Raw genomic sequence first — 18117 nt, forward strand, 5'->3', positions numbered from 1 at the left:
GAGCTAAAGGTCTGATATTCCCCCAACAGCGGCGCGGCTAAGTGCTAATGACTCGGAGAGGCTTTGATGTGATGGCGTAGAGGCAGATAAACAGCCCAGCCCAGACGAGCCCAGCCAATCCGACAGGGTGGGGCATAGCCTGAGGAGAGAGAGAGAGAGCGAGAGAGAGAGAGAGAGAAAGATGGAGGGACAGGGAAAGAGAGAGGGAGAGAGAGAGAGGGGGGGAGAGAGCGAGAGAGAAAGATGGAGGGACAGGGAAAGAGAGAGGGAGAGAGAAGAGAGACATAGGGAGGAGGGGAGAGAGAGTTTAGGGAGAAAGAGAGGGACCAAAAAGGGTAGACAAAGAGAGAAGGGGAGAGGGAAATGGAAAAGCTCGGAAGCTGTGGCTGCCAAGATTGAGCGATTGGTGCTTTAGAGCTCAACACAGTTCCCCTTTCGAATGAAAATATTATCAGAAAAAAAAAACTGCCTTTGCCAGAAGGCATACAATACATCAGATGATGAAAGTAGGTCGACTTTAGATTTCTCTTGAAGTTTGTTTTTTTTACATGCCTCTTCGTTCATTTCTCCCTTCTGCAGACCAAGGTGTGTGTGCCGAGAAAGCAAATGAGAGACAGGAAAGAGTGAAAAAAAGACAGGAGGATGGAACGTGATGGAGGAGGAAGAGGCAAAGCTTTATGGCGATGGAGGGAAAGAGAATTATGAATGGAGAGAAAGAGAGAGATAAAGACAACAAGAGAGTGAGAGAGATGGAAGGATAGAGAGATATCAGAGGAAAGAAAGAGAGATGGATGGAGTGACCTCTCCTCTCGTTATCGTTAATTAGGCCACAGGTGCGTACATGTGCGTGTAGGTGCAACCTTGAAGATGAAAGGTGCTGAGGTTGCATACTGCTCAACATCATCATCAACATAGCCCTGGTCATAACGGGTCATCTGCATATAGACCTTTTCAAGAGAGTTCCATTATCAGCATCATAGTTGGCCCCACAAGGCTTCCGTTTTAACATTCCATATGTTATCTTAATGCAGAGTAAGTAGATTGGGAACCAAATAGAACGTTCAAGCATTGTTTTTGTTTTTATTGTTGAAAGGGTCTATAGAACCCATATGTTCATTTGAACTACACTACCCAGCATGCCACATACAATGACTGGCATAATACTGACAAGCAGCATAGAACAAAAAAAACACCAGAAGAGTAACCATGAAGTGGAATGGAATAATGAGAGCTTGATGACACAGCAAATTAACGAGCTGATGCATTCATGTGTGTTTCCAGTGTAGTCATTGGTTGGATTGTGAATGTCCTAGTGTCTGTGTGCATGCGAGTACCGTTTTAGAGTAGGTGGAATTGGCTAGTACACAAATTCAAATCCGGTGTCATATTGCCATTTTGTCACCTTTCACTGTTCTTGGCTCACACAAGTACACACCTACCCACCCACCCACACACACACACACACACACACACACACACACACACACACACACACACACACACACACACACACACACACTCACAGTCCCAGTTGTGTTGGTAAAGCTCAGCGGTGTGTGTGTTTGTGTGTGTGTATGTATGTGTAGAGGCGTATCAAATATTCATTGTGCGGAGGAAATGGATTATGGGCTGTGAGAGAATGAGCGCTCCCGTGGCGACGGCTGAATGCTGGCATCCGAGGACTTGCCACGCCTGTGCTCTGAGTGAACACACACACACACACACACACACACACACATTTTTCTCCTCCAGCGCCGTTTTCACACGCCACCTCTCACCTCCACCCTACCCCCACCCAACTAAACTCATGTAGAGCTGGTGGAGCAGGACGCCAGGAAAGTGAGCCGATTTCAGCTGACCACCGGTCAATAAAAACTCTGATGATAATAATAATAATAATAATAATACATTTTATTTATTTTTAAGTAAATATAATTTTTCGCTCAAGGACACTGTACAATTAAAAAGGTTCATGGGGGTTACACATTGCCTACAGACGGAGGCACAAACACAGAGGACACTGCACAATTAGATGGATGGACAAATTGGATGAAGACTATTATGATCTGGAGTGATTGCCTTTTCAGAAGGCGCATCTCTTTGAAAGTTTCGAGCATTTCACTGACTGGACAAAGTCATTTGGAGGTGTGTTGCAGGCTTGGCACTGATTGTGTGTTCATGGTAAGGTATCGTCTAGTGAAGTTATTACCATACGTAACCTGTACTTGAGGAGATCATTTTCCTCGGTATAGCAATCAGTCGGTGCGTTTTGCTGAAATACGAGACTCAGGGGGTTGAACTCAATTTTGCGCGCGCCGTCTGATGTGTTATTCTAGGCTGGGATAAACAGTGCCTCTTTTCGAGAAATGATTGAAGCAATATCCAAACACAGTGCCCTCAGAAATGAATAAAAAACCCAGCTGTTGCCTCACTTGATACACATCCACGCACACACACACATGTTCACACAAACACACACACGCACGTCCCCACACATAGACATACACAAAGACAGATCCACACGCACACACACACACACACACACACACACACATGTTCACACAAACACACACACACACTCAGACACGCACATCCCCACACATAGACATACACAAAGACAGATCCACACGCACACCCACACACTCAGACACACACACACACACACACACACACACACACCCACACACAGACACACAAAGACAGATCCACACGCACACAGCCTCCACGTATCACTCCCTGTTTGGCCGGTATCCATTTTGACAGCTTGAATTTCCCAGAGCTCTTGAGCTCTCTCTCAGATCTGCCTTCCATCACCCCAGCATCCCCCCCACCCCTCTATGTCTCTGAGTCTTGTCAGTACCACACTTGTGGAGAAAATACACTCCCTCCTGCCTCAAACCTAATGCAGCTTCTAACCCCCTGATCAGAAAACACAACTGGGCCAATTTTTGCTTCCTAAATCCCATATATTAAACGCTCTAGCCGGACGCATTTCCATACGTCAACAGGGCCGCCGCCGATTCATCATGTGTGCTTGGAGGGAAGCCAGAGCGGCGAGCTGCATTGATTGTTTGAGATGTGGAGATGATAGCACACCATGGTCCCTGGAGATATGGGGAGAGGGAGAGAGCAGGAGAAGGAGAGATGCAGAGAGAGGTGGAGAGGGAGAGAGAGATGGAGAGAGAGGTGGAGAGGGAGAGAGCAGGAGAAGGAGAGATGCAGAGAGAGGTGGAGAGGGAGAGGGAGAGAGAGGTGGAAAGGGAGGGAGAGATAGACAGTGAGGTGGCGAGGGAGGGAGAGCAAGAGAAGGGCACAAGGAGAGAAAGATGGAGAAGGAGGGAGAGATGGAGAGAGAGGGAAAGATGGAGAGAGAGGGAGAGATGGAGAGAGAGGGGTGGATGGAGATAGAGGGGTGGATGGAGAGAGAGGAAGAGATGGAGAGAGAGGGGTGGATGGGGGAGGGAGAGAAGGACAGTGAGGTGGAGAGGGAGTGAGAAAAGCAGAAAGAGATAGTGAGAGAGGTGGAGAGAGAGGGAGAGCAGGAGAAGGAGAGAGAGATGGAGAGGGAGGGAAAGATAGAGAAAGAGAGATGAGAGAGAGGTGGAGATGGAGGGAGAGAGGGAGGGAGAGATGGAGAGAGAGAGGGGTAAGATTCTTCTCTTTTTTCCTTTCTACTGTTCCTGTGAAGTCTTTGGCAGTACAATAGTCAAATCAAATGTGCATGCCACATCATATATGATCTGATTTGACTAGGGGAGAACAGACAGAGGGAGAGGAGGATGGCTCGCTTAACCCATTTCATTTTGGTCTTCCTCTGCCCCCACACGGCAGCTCAGGCCTTTAGTGCCTGGAACACGTCAGGTGTGTTTTTTGTAGCATTCTGCTATTCAGTATTCACTAGGACAGAGCAGAGGCACGTCGCCCGCAGCTGTCTGTCAAAAGTCTGAGAAAATCATTTTCTTCAAGTGTTTTCCTCTCTCTCTCTCTTGCCGCTCTTCATCATCAGACCCTCGTCATCCTCCTCTGATTCTTCACACTCGTTTCCTCTGATCCGCTCTCTCTCCGTTGCTGCCTGTTTTTCCTCACCATTAGCAGTCTCATCTCCTGTCTTAGCCGTGCTTCTCTGATTGCTTCTTTTCATCTCCTCTCTGTCAGTTATTAACTCACAGTTTTGTTTACTCCCCTCAACAAAAAAAGAAATGAACAGAAAAAGGAAATAGTAAAAAAAAAAAAAAACATTTATTCACTTCTATTAAAGTTTGGGACGAGACTGTCATGTCTTGATCAATCGACGCATAAATTGTCTATTACAGAAAACTCATCTCTTCAGCTCATTTGTGATGGTGAGTGTGTGTGTGTGTGTGTGTGTGTGTGTGGGGGGCATTGAGGCGCTTTGTTTTTTTTTTCTTTGTCGCCCCTGACAACAGTGGATTTTTCTTGTTCTTCCCCCACCACTCTTCTTGATGAACCCAATTAAGTAGAAGAGCGAGTGAGAGAACAGGCGATTTCCCCCCAGGCCTCTGCTTTTTTTGTGTGGACAGGAACGCTATTCATTTCAGACAGCCTGGCTGGAAGAGGGGTTGAGGAGGGTTGGGTGAGGGGGCTGGGGGGGCTGGGAGGTTGGCGGGTAGTGGTGCTTAATACCGTTAATTCAGCTCCGCCTTGATTGCGGTGGTCCGCTCTACCCAAGCCTAGCTCCAGAGTCGTTTATCACCCCCACTTCGTCTTTCTCTCTCACTCATTACTTCTCTAGCTCACACAAACACACACACACACACACACACAAACATACACACACGCACGCACACACACACACACACACACACACACACACATACACGCATGCACACACACACACACAGACACACACACACACACCACACACACACACACACAAACATACACGCACACACACACACACACACACACACACACACACACACACAAACAAACATACACGCACGCACACACACACATACACGCATGCACACACACACACACACACACACAAACACACACATACTGTACACGCATGCACACACCCTCCCACACACATACACACATGCACGCACACACACACATGCGAGCACACACACGCACACACACCACACACACACACACACACACACTGTTGGGTGTGCTGTGTGTTCTCGCAGGTCGCTGTGCGTGCAGTGGGACTGAGAGAGCATGTGTTTCTGCCTCATATCAGCAGTGTGCAGCTGTTCAAGGGAAGAGAACTGGAACACTAGTGGCTACACACAGCTCTCCTCACGGGCACACCTCCACGCCCCCACACACGCACACACACACACCTCCACGCCCCCCCACACACACACACACACGCACACACACACACACACACTCACTCACTTGCACGCACGCACGCACACACACACACACACACACACACACACACACACACACACACACACACACACGCGCACTCACAACCTAGCGTAGGACTAGAGTATATGCAAAGAACCGGTGACGATATCGACGCATCGTCACACACCAGTGGATTTCACCCGCAGTCTGTCGGAGTCAGTTTGCGTATCAGGTTATACAAGTTGTGGAGGTGGAGAAGCCATCCCAGCTGGTAGATCCGCTGTGTTTGACAGCAGGGCTGGGTGAAACGTCTGGGTGAAACGTCTGGGTGAACGCCGCAGCGGCTTTATCGGAGCTTAGCCACGGGCGCGCCGCTGATCATGGCTCATGGAGCGGGGCTCGAAAGAGTCGCGAAAGAGTTTGAGCGGCAGTGTAAAAAAAGTACTGCTCAACATCGCTCGGCTCCTTAGGAGATTTTTCACCCTCTCTCTCGTCGCCTGCTCCTGCTCAGCGCGGTTGGCAAGCGTAAGCTGAAGTGGGTCAGGTCAGGGGGAGGATACCAGAGGAACTGCAGAGAGAGAGAGAGAGAGAGAGAGAGAGGGGAGAGAGAGAGAGGGGAGAGAGGAGAGAGAGGATGGAAGAGGGAGATAGAGAGAGGATGGAAGAGAGAGAGAAGAGGGAGAGAGAGGGGGAGAGAGAGAGGAGAGAGAGAGAGAGAGGGGGGAGAGAGAGGATGGAAGAGAGAGAGAGAGAAGAGGGAGATAGAGAGGATGGAAGAGAGAGAGAAGAGGGAGAGAGGGGGAGAGAGAGAGGGAGATGATGGAGAGGGAGAGGTATGGAGAGATGAGAAGGAAACAGGGAGAGAAGGAGGAAGAGATCGATAGAAGAGAGAGGTAGAGAGAGAGATAAAGGGATGAAGAGAGAGGGTCAAAGAGGAGAGTTGGAGGAGAGAGAGAAGAAAAGACAGAGAGGCAGGAGAGCAGAGGATAGGGGCAGGAGAGGAGGAGAGGAGGAGAGAGGGAGGAGAGGAGAGGAGAGAAGGAAGAGAGGAGAGGAGGAGAGAAGGAAGAGAGGAGAGGAGGAGAGAGGGAAGTGAGGAAGAGAGAGGGAGGAGAGGAGGAGAGAAGGAAGAGAGGAGGAGAGGAGAGAGGGAGCAGAAGAAGAGAGAGGGAGGAGAGGAGAGGGAGGAGAGGAGGAGAGAGGGAAGAGAGGAGAGAGAGGGAGGAGAGGAAGAGAGGGAAGAGAGGAGAAGAGGAGGAGAGAGGGAGCAGAGGAGGAGAGAAGGAAGAGAGGAGAGGAGGAGCAGAGGATAGTGGGGTTCTGGTTCTGGATGTGGATCACTTGGTTGGAGGTCTTGTTGGATCTCCTCCACTCTGCTAATCTGAGCTGCTTTGTGGCTGGCTCTACATCACACTGGTGGCCTGATGCCCAGGCACTTCTGCTCTCTCTCTCTCTCTCTCTCTCTCTTTCCTTAATTCTCCCTCTCTTTCTTCTCCTTTTCTCTCCCTTTCCTCCTCTCTTCCTCCTCTTCCTCCTCTTCCTCCTCCTCCTCCTGGGCTCCGGCATCAAAGAGGGATGGAGGGATGATGAAGAAGATGAATGGAGAGGAAAAAAGGATGAGGGGAGGAGTGAGAAGGATGAAGGAGTGCAGGGAGGCCTTCCTGACTGGTGGACGTCTGGACAGCCAAAGTGTGTTGCTGTGAGATGACCTTGCTGCTGCTGCGGATGCAGCTTAACTGCCCTCCTGGCTCCCAAATCCCACATGTTAGGAGGGGAGTTGGGGTGTGTGTGTGTGTGTTTGGGGGGGCACTTCAACAGCAACTTGTTCAGGATAGGGCTGCATCTTCTTCTGCTGATGGTCGCTACAAGAGATTATCAAGGATTTATTTGGGCAGTTTTGACAGTACAGTGGATTCTTAACGAGGGATTTACACAGTGCTGTCAAGCTAATTAATGTCTTCTTTAGTCTTCTTTATTTTCACTGGATGAAGTAGTGATGATACACACGCACATACACACACACACACACACACACACACACACACACACACTGAGTTATGGACCCGTTTTCAGTGATCCGCAAACCCATGGGACTGATTTACATACAAGATTAGCTCTGGACTGTGATGAATTGACTGGCCATTTGTTCCTGTTTCAAATCGTGCTTATCTTTCATCAAGCCCGGGCGACAGTGGCAGCTATGACAACGGTGGCGTTGAATCTTTGCCAGTGTGCCGATAATTGCTCTCTGGCTTTCATAGTCAGTCACAGAAGACTGTAGTTTAATGTGTGCGGTGGGCTTTTGTGAAGCCCATCTGAAATGGAAAAATAAAACGCCTTTGTGGAGTCTTTTCCACGGGCTCAGAGTAGTATTATCTTCCTGTAATGACTGTGGTGTGTCTGTGTGTGTGTATGGCGTGTGTGTGTGTGTGTGTGTGTGTGTGTATATATGTGTGTGTGTATGGCGTGTGTGTGTGTGTATATGTGTGTGTGTGTGTGTGTGTGTGTGTGTGTGTGTGAACATCCTTGCATGTGTGCACAATTGTGTGTGTCCACGGATGCACAGGGTCCAGTGCTTCCTTTTAACACACATGTAGCTGGCCTCCTGCCCACCTTGGCGCAGTTTCGAAGCATCTCTCCTCCCCACAGGAGTATTCAATGGGTGTGGTTGGACAATCGATCCTGTGGCCGCACCCTTTGGTGCTTGACCCTGAATAATGTGGATCAGAGGTCGCTCCTCCAAGCCATAGCTTTTCTGATCAACTGAAGAGCAACAACTCACTGGATATTCTTAGTAGAGAAACATCAATTCACATTTAGAATAAATTGTACACTTTTGTGCTCTGGAAGGTCATTCCTTTGTGTTTTCAAAGTTTTATCAACCCACAATAGTCAGAGGGTTTGGTAGGCTACATTTAGTATGTGTATACGTTACACCATTATTTTTAGAATTTTTAATCTGATTTTGATTTTGCACATCTGACTTAAACTGCTGCATTTCACAGTAGCACAGGGAACGCTACGCTATGCTTTACTTGACCACCTGGCATACAGCAATGTCATAAACATGTTTTGACCAATCCCATGACTTGGCATTGTTGATAATGACAGTCAGCGTCCAAAGATGTGTCATAACAGAACTCAGAATTTGGAACTCGGGAAATGTCATAGAATTAAAAAAAAAAATATTTGGACCAATGACTGTAATGAACATGGATAGTGTATGCTAAATCAAAAGCTAAGCAATCTGAAGGAGCTAAAAATGACACTGATTTAATCAAATATAGTCAGTTGTGGGAGTATCTGGGCAATTATCCATTCACTCTGGCATGCTCTATTTGCAAACTGCTTACAGCTTACTGCGCAGGACAGGTGTAAAAGTGTGTGACATCTTCTCTGAAAGGCGTGACATTGCCATTGTCTTATGACAGATACAGTGTCAGAGATTTTGTTACCAATTTAGCAAACATTTAGAGCCTACATGTAACACGTACATACGGTGAATGGAGGAAGTGTTCTACGTAACATAACCTGAAAGTAATCTGCCATGTTCTCTGCACAGAGCAGCCTATCTTGCGGAGTGTTTAGGCTATTAATCAATGTCAGGTGATATCCTGTTACCTAATATAAGTCAGCATCACCTTCATTCAACATTTAGCCCATCTGTGTGTATCCCTCAGAGTTACCGAAAACAGCTGCCTGTCTCAACATGCTTACCGATAATCTCCAGCTCATTATATGTGGTCCCTCACTTGCATGTACAGTACATGTGGATATTAACGGAACACCATTCTTTAACTTAAAATAACAGCATTGAGCACCCTTTGATGATGCACTGATTTATAATAGGCAGAATGGTATATCCGTCACTGTGTAAACACAGGAACAGACGTGTTCGTCTCCAAAATCAAATCCCTCTTAGAAAAATACTATGAAAGTAAAGTAGAGAGTAAAGATGATGATACATGGGGCAACTTCTTGAGCAATGTTGCTGGGCAACCACATAACCAGTTCCATGATTAAAGTTCTCCAGAAAAGAAAATGTTGCCCAATATCAATGAGAAAATGCCAGAACCATAATAATGAGGAACATTGCCCAGCAACATTGCTCAAAAAGTTGCCCCATGTATCATCAGCTTAAGAAATCAGCACTCTCAAGCATTTGCACTTAAAGTCTTTTTGGACCATGTCTCAACAAGCGTATATGGCATGTGGTCCAATGAAGACTTACTAATAGCAGCCCCAGCCGCGGCACAACTGGCTGGGGCACCTGCACTGTACGCCGGCGACCCGGGTTCGATTCCCGCCCCGTGGTCCTTTCCGGATCCCACCCCAACTCTCTCTCCCACTCGCTTCCTGTCATTCTCCACTATCCTGTCAATTAAAGGCATAACCCCCACAAAAAAAAAAAAAAAAAGACTTACTAATAGCGATAAGAAGAGTGTGGTATCTATCATTGCCCCTGCATGTCCAGAACACCTGGTATTCCACCCTGTAACTGATTCACTGTGCCACTGGGCCATGACTCCTTGACCCTGGTGTCACTATTTGACACACAAGTTAGTACAACCTGGAAAATCATTGTGTGGTGGTCAATGTTGATTTTGTGGTGGGCCGCCACAAATAAGTCAATGTATGGGAAACACTGTGTTGAAAGCGAAAGGTGTACCCAACAGGTGAACTGCCCTAATGTAGAACACTGCCTAATGTGGGACACCTAGGCTAATGTGGGACACCTAGGCTAATGTGGGCTTAGCGTCATAATACTACAGAAGTCTGAAATGCAAAAAATGTCCCACATTAGGGTAAATTTAAGCTAAGGGATAAATTGCAAATCCTTGCATTCTGTTGCTTTAAGGATGAAAGTGTTGTAGCTTATAACATTACAGCTTTGTTTAATTGAGGGAGATTTATAAAACAATACGTATAGCCTCCAAAAAAAAAAAAAACAAGTGCATACAATTGTAAAGAATTCAATTAACGTTTAAATAAATATCTAAGTAATACCACAGTGTTATTCTGTTTTTATATCACAGTGTAAAAATCTATTGATTGAATGGATGAGTGGTTTGTTCTTCCCTCGGCATTCAGTTCTCTGTGTTCGTACCAAGACATTATCTGCCACATTATGTTATCTGTTCAGTATCATCAGTTTTTACTGCCTTGAACATACAGCCATTTATGTGGCGTCACAAATCTCACAATTGCCCTCGCACCAAAGATTAAACCATTTTATAAGTGACAAAAATAAACCAAAGCACTTTATTGTGGAGTTCATAATGTTATTAAGTTATTTTAATACACAAAACTCTGCTTACAGTATTACATGGTCCTAAAGGCCTCTGTTAATCTATAGATCACAGGCCAGTATACTGGTGCAGTAAACCAAACCAAATCAAACCAAAGAGCATATCTATATATAGACTGTTATTCTTGGTACTATACTTCCCATCCCATGGCATCCATATTTAAAGAGAAGTCTTGTGAGTGAGTGAAGCAGTTCCCATTGGCATGGTTTGGCACTTTATGTCATGTGATGCCTTTATGCTGCTTTGGTTCTTATCCATGTGAAACAGACACACTTAATTCTTCTTGGGGGCGGGGTTAGGGGGTTGTTCATATAGTCAATGGTGGTTATGGGGGTAGGATACCCCACAGTCATAGATGAGGGAGAAATGAATGGACCATTTTTGGGGGGTTCACACTAAGTGCCCCATGAGTAACACAAAGGGATTTAGCATGGCTTCAGGCATAGTTATTGTGAATTGAAATGTGTTTAAGAGTGGTTCCAATGACTTTGTTTTTCTTGAACTGAAACAGTCAAAGAAGCATAAAAGAGAAGTGCGAAATAGTTTACATTTGTAACTTCTCCAGTACACTTCTGGCCTGTTTAGTTGAATGTTTTTGAATCAGACCACTATTTGAGTCTACTGACTGATGATTGGACATGGAGACTATAATAATAATATAATAACATTTATTTTATACAGCACAGAGCACTAAGTGCTTTACAGACAAACAAACAAACAAAACAAAAAAACAAAACAAAACAACAAACAAAAAATAATAGTAAAGATAACACTAATAATAATAATAATAATAATAATAATAATAACAATAACAATAACAATAACTATGCGGTCGGTGTAGGCCCTATTCATATGACCATTATATCAACCAATCACAGAGCAGCAGCTTGCAGAGGTACACTTCTCCGCCAATCTCTGAGTGACACGTTTCTGGAGGTTTGGTGCAGGTCCTCTGTCTACTCTACTGCGCTGGCTGAAACTCTTGTCTTATCAACACGCCACAGCGCTATTTCCCCTGTTGTTTGAACATCCATCTTTATCTTCAAGAAACTCTTGAAAACTCAACTCTTCCAAGGACACCTCCTCTCTTGACACTTCTAACAGCATCACAGTGGGCCAGTTGAGGGCCACATCAGGGCCAGTTGAGGACCACATCAGGGCCAGTTGAGGGCCACATCAGGGCCAGTTGAGGGCCACATCAGGGTCAGTTGAGGGCCACATCAGGGCCAGTTGAGGGCCACATCACACACATTTGGTTCCATAGCGCTATATCATTAATAAGTCATGTTATTTAATTCTCTCTATCTCCCTCTCTCTCTCTCCTCTCTCTCTCTCTCTCTCTGTCCTCCTCCTCTAGTTCCGCTCTCCTGTTCCGAGGGCTTCACCGAACTGGGTTACTACAACGGAACCGTCTCCCAGACGGACTCAGGCTCGCCCTGCCTGAAATGGACGGAGTTCCCCGACTACGTCCAGCAGTACCCGGGCCGTGGCCTGGGCGACCACAGCTACTGCCGGAACCCGGACCGCGAGTCCAACCCATGGTGCTTCTTCAGACAGAGCTCGGGGGCCATCGGCTGGGCCTACTGTGACTGCCACCAGGGTAAATCACACACACACACACACACACACACACACACACACACACATACACACACACACATACATACACACACACTCACACACACACTCTCTCTCTCTCTCTCTCTCTCTCTCACACACATAAAGATGTGCGCACTCACTCACTACATACACACACACACACACACACACACACACACACACACACACACACACACACACACAGTCATACAAACAGGTAAAATAAATTTCACAAAGAAACTGCCTCTATGACACCAGTCTTTAGATAGATAGATAGATACTTTATTGATCCCCAAGGGGAAATTCAAGGGTCTCAGTAGCATACAGACATAACACACAACATGCACTTACAGCAGAAATGGTAAACATAAGTATAAGTATAACCATATAACTAAACTCCACTGTACAATAAAGATAGTAGAAGATAAGAAACTAAATACTAAATACACTATATAAATTAAATTAAGAAAGTCCAATGTGCTTGAGGGTGATCAAGCATAAGGCGGCTGTAGTGACAGGGCGGGACTGGTAAGGTGCTAAAGGGAGTGAGTGTCATGGTGAAGGTGCAAACAGTAGTCCAACCATAGTCCTTAGTTATGTGTGCATGGCAAGGTGCTCAAGAGAGTGAGTGTCATGGTGAAGGTGCAAAAAGTAGTCCAACATTAGTCCAACAGTGCAACAGTGCAAAGTAAAGGTCTAGAGACCAGCATAAATAATATGGACAAATAGGAGAGTAAAGTATAATGTAGACAAGGTAAAATAAAAAACAATTTCAGTGCAAGAACAGGTTGAGGTAATAGGGTTATAGCCATTCATTCATTAAGTATTGTAGCAGTAAACAGTGTAGCCTGCCCGCAGCCATTGGTCATGTGTGCTAATATAGCATGAAAAACAGTGTAGCAGTAAAACAGTAGTGAAAACATTAGGCTGTGTACATTAGTAAAACAGTAGTAAAACAGTAGTAAGCAGTAGTGGGCAGTCAGTACTCAAACATGGAGAGGGTGGAGAGGCAGACAGACTAAGCAGAGAAGTCTATCTCTCCTCTTCCCTTTAGTGAGGCATTGAACAGTTCAATGGCCCTAGGAACAAATGACTTCCTCAGCCTTTCAGTTGTGCATGGCAGTGAGCGAAGTCTCCAGCTGATCAAGCTCTTTTGGTTTTTGATAGTGCTGTAAAGTGGATGACATTCATTGTCCAAGATGTTGATCAGTTTGTTCAGGGTCCTTTTGTCAGATATTGAAGTGATGCATTCCAGTTCAGCTCCCACTACAGAGCCAGCCTTCCTTACCAGCCTGTCAAGTCGCCCAGCATCCTTCTTCTTTGTGCTTCCTCCCCAGCATACCACTGCATAGAAGAGGGCGCTGGCCACAACAGACTGATAGAACATCCTGAGGAGCTTGCTGCACACATTGAAGGACCGCAGCCTCCTCAGGAAGTACAGCCTGCTCTGTCCTTTCTTGTAGAGTGCATCAGTGTTGGCTGACCAGTCCAGTTTATTGTCCAGGTGGAGACCCAGATACTTGTAGGTGCTTACCACCTCCCACATTGACCCCATCAATGGAGACTGGTAGCAGGCGGGCTTAGACCTCGCGGAAATCCACCACCATCTTCTTGGTCTTTGAAGTGTTTAGTTGAAGGTGATTGAGTTTGCACCATTGCACAAAGTCCTCCACCAGGCTCCTGTACTCCTCCTCTTGCTCGTCCCTGATACACCCCACAATTGCAGTATCATCAGAAAACGTTTGCATGTGGCATGACTCGGTGTTGTAGCAGAAGTCAGATGTGTACAGGGTGAACAGGACTGGAGAGAGCACAGTTCCCTGTGGCGCTCCGGTGCTGCTGATCACAGTGTCAGAGAGGCAGTTCTTCAGTCTGACGAACTGTGGTCGCTCGGTCAGGTAATCTGTAATCCAGGTTACCAGGTGAGCGTCCACACCCATCTGCAAGAGCTTGTCTCCCAGTCTGAGGGGCTGGATGGTGTTAAAAGCACTTGAGAAATCAAAGAACATGATTCTCACAGCACTTTTCCCCTTGTCTAGGTGAGAATGTGTCCTGTGTAAAAGATAAGTGATGGCATCATCCGCCCACTTTCTCCTGGTATGCAAACTGTAACGGGCCTAGTGCATGCGTACCTGGGGTCTGAGCATACCTAAGACCAATTAGCTCCATTGTTTTCATCACATGTGATGTTAGAGCGACAGGCCTGAAGTCATTAAGCTTCGCTGGGGTGTGGTTTCTTGGGGACGGGGTGAGACATGATGTCTTCCACAATGTTGGAACTTGTCGAGGCGTAGACTCCAGTTGAAGATGTGCTTCAGTGGCTCCCCCAGTTCAGCAGCACAGGCCTTGAGCAGCCTTGGACACAGTCTGTCAGGCCCGGCTGCCTTACGAGGATGGAGTTTTTTTAAAAGATAACTTACTTGATCCGCTGTAATGATGAGGGGAGTGGAGGGTGAGGAGGAGGAGGGGTGCTTCTGTGAGGGTTGTCGCGTGTGGCTAGAGACTGATGGCGTTGGCTGAAGCCATTGTTGCCGCACTACCGTGGTCACCATGTGGGGAGAGGTGCGGTAGCCTGATCAGCAGTGATGATGGGGCAGCATCTGGGGTCTATGTGTCTGATGGCTGTTGACTGAGGTCGTTGTCACCTCGTTGTTCGTGGTTGTTACACCTGTTGTAAAAGTGGTTCAGCTGGTTCGCCCTGTCCAGGTCTCCCTCCACAGAGCTGCTGCTCTTCTTAAGGCCAGTGATAGATTTCATGCAGTCCCACACCTCCTTCATGTTGTTATCTTGCAGCTTCTGTTCCATTTTCCTTCTGTAATTTTCCTTAGCCTCTTTTAGATTAAAATGTTGCTCAATGCTTGATCACAACTATTTTTATTGTCCTTTTACCGTCTCTTTTACATTTACTTGATAAATATTTGTCTATTTTTTTTTGTTTTTTTTTGGAGTCTAAAAACCTTTTAACCTGCACGCCGGGATAACATCAATTTGAGTGCTACTGTGAAAGAGATGGCAATTTGAGTGCTACTGTGAAAGAGATGGCAATTTGAGTGCTACTGTGAAAGAGATGGCAATTTGAGTGCTACTGTGAAAGAGATGGCACATTTCAGTAGCTTCACTGTCATCTTTACCAAGGGCCTGTCCACCGGAGAGGCGCTTTTTTAGGTTAAACGCGAGGTTTTGCTTGGGTCTTGGCCGAAGCGTCCAAACCGAATCCTGTAAAGCACTGCCCGAAACCGCGACTTTTCTGAAACCTGGTCCAAGAGTGGAAAAATCTGAAACCGTAGCCTGTTTGAATTCGTTTAGACAGCTTAAACCGACATCCTGCTACATAGCGATGATGTCATCGCCGCACCTCAGCTGCCCTGGACTTGCACTTATAGTATTGCCTAACAATACTAGTTTTAATACATGACATTGCCTACGATTACACTCCCATAAGATAAATATCACAACTGGTGCTGCGCATTTTCAATAGCTTATGACTTGGTGGACTGAACACTGTTTTTCCGGTGTTTTTATGCATTCTAGCTTACTGTCAGTGACGCGAGAGAACTTAAGTTATTAGGAAAGTGCGGTGTAAGTTTAGGCTACATTAATTTGTGCGTAGTGCCAGTGTCATTCATTTATTTTACATGTCTTGCAACATACAAGCATTCACAGTCGAAAGTGAAATCAGATATAAGCATAGGCCTTTACGAACGCTTAGAACTCGTTAAACCGATGGTAGCACACTGAATCACGCGCGCGATTTGATGCAGGCAAAAGTATTGACTGTTACTAACGAAGGTTTTATAGCAATATTATAAATGTGGCGACAGAATAGCCTAGAGCTTGGGTAAGCCTTGGCGTTTGTAGCCCTAATTGCGGTGATAGCCAAAACTAATGTGAATCACGGACTATCCTACAACCAAAGAAAGTAAAGGTGATTAGTAGGCCTACCTCGTTAGCCAAATAAAGGACAGGACTGCACCCTTCACAAACCGTAAAATAAAGTTTATTAGTTTTACAGTTGACTACAGTTGACAGTTCACCATCAGTCCACACAAACAATTCTGGTTTCCTTGCACTAGCCATTTCGGTCGTAGCCTATTCTGTCTGTTTGTAAAAGTGCAAGTTTTGGTCAATTTCTGTAAAGAAACAGTGCCACCTATAGGCCTGGGGTATGAAGTAACGTGTTGGGTCGTGTTGAGATGGATCCGTTTGGACCTAGGTTCTTATTCTTGTCTGGTTCCAGGGAAGACGGAGGACAAAAAGATCGGTTTGGTATGTGTGGACTAGGCCCAAGTGGAAACCAGGATAATGTTTACATTTCCATCATAATGTCTCTCTGGAATGGATCATTTTAGATGAAATGTGCTCTTTATTGCCGCAGTTGTCGTAATATCCAGGGGCCTATGTGTGTGTGTGTGTGTGTGTGTGTGTGTGTGTGTGTGTGTGTGTGTCTGTCTGTCTGTCTGTCTGTCTGTCTGTCTGTCTGTGTGTGTGTGTGTGTGTGTGTGTGTGTGTTTGTCAGTCTGTCTTTTTATTTGTGTCTGTGTGTATGTGTGTGTGTGTGTTTGTCAGTCTGTCTGTTTATTTGTGTATGTGTGTGTGTGTGTGTTGTCAGTCTGTCTGTTTGTGTTTGTCTGTGTGTGTGTGTGTGTGTGTGTGTTTGTCTGGCTGTGTTTGTGTGTTGTGTGTCAGTGTCTCTGTGTGCATGCTGTGCTTCACACAGCTGTGTCCTTTCTCTCTCTCTCTCTCTCTCTCTCTCTCTCTCTCTCTCTCTCTCTCTCTCTCTCTTTCTTTCTTTCTTTCTCTCTCTCTCTGTCTATCCCTCTCACCCTCCATCCCTCTCTCTCTATGCCCTCTCCATTTCTCCACACCCCTCTGCTTGTCGATCTGTTCATCCCTCAATAACCCTCCTTTCTTTGCTCTTTTTCTTCATCATTTGATCTTTTCTTTCTCAAATTCAAATTCAAATTCTCTCTCTCTCTCTCTCTCTCTCTCCCTTCATTCCCCCACACTCCTCTTTGTGTGTTTTTGTCTTTTCAGCCCTTCAATCTTTCTGTTTGTCTGTTCAATACCACTCATCTCTTTTTTTTTTCCTGCCCTCTCTCTCTCCTTGCCCTTTGATCTGTCTGTCTGTCACTCCATTCATTTGCCAAATCCTCTTCAGTTTCCGCGTCTCTCTTCTTTTCTTCGCCTCTCTGATGTGTCGTTCTTCTTTCTTCTCCTTCTCCTTCTCCATTGTCTGTCACTCCTTGTCTGCCTCATGCGTTCCCCTCCGCTACTTCTTCTTTACTCCTCATTGACTATCTTTCTATCTCTCCATTCTCCTTCTCTCTTTGCGTCTGTCTATTCTCCCATGTGTGTGTGTGTGTGTGTGTGTGTGTGTGTGTGTGTGTGTGTGTGTGTGGTTCTGGTTGTTTGTCTAGTGTAATGCTTTACTTGCCAATCTCTTGCTTTTCCTCCAGTCTCTCTGAAATCATAATCGTTTGTGTGTGTGTTGCGTTTGTTGTGTGTCTGTGTGTGTGTGTGTGTGTGTGTGTGTGTGTGTGTGGTTGTTTGATGCTTTACTTGCCAATGTCTTTCTCTTCCTCCAGTTTCTCTGAAACGATAATCCAAATGAGCTTAATTGCCATGCGAGTGCAATATATACATATTCATACAGCCGAAGCTTTGAGTGTAGCATACACACAGGATAAACATTAAAAGACACAGAAACACAGGACATTATATCACAGTTAGGCCTATAGACAAAACACAGGACCAATAGACTGGTCTGTCTGGACCAGTAGGATGGTATGTCTGCTTTAGACCAATAGGATGGTATGTCTGCTTTAGACCAATAGGATGGTATGTCTGGACCAATAGGATGGTATGTCTGCTTATCTCAAACTAA

The 18117-nt window shown here is 45.9% G+C and overlaps 1 protein-coding gene across 1 annotated transcript in view; it reads left to right on the forward strand.

Moving 5' to 3' along the window:
* The window catches only part of si:ch73-127m5.1 (neurotrypsin), a 53682-nt gene that overhangs the window by 5311 nt on the left and 30254 nt on the right, over window positions 1-18117 (forward strand). The window contains exon 3 of the mRNA XM_048233717.1: window positions 11992-12234. Coding sequence (XP_048089674.1) covers window positions 11992-12234 — 243 coding nt within the window. The remainder of the gene's footprint in view (window positions 1-11991; window positions 12235-18117) is intronic.

The sequence above is a fragment of the Alosa alosa genome, chromosome 22, assembly GCF_017589495.1.
Source record: "Alosa alosa isolate M-15738 ecotype Scorff River chromosome 22, AALO_Geno_1.1, whole genome shotgun sequence".
Classification (NCBI taxonomy): Eukaryota; Metazoa; Chordata; class Actinopteri; order Clupeiformes; family Clupeidae; genus Alosa; species Alosa alosa.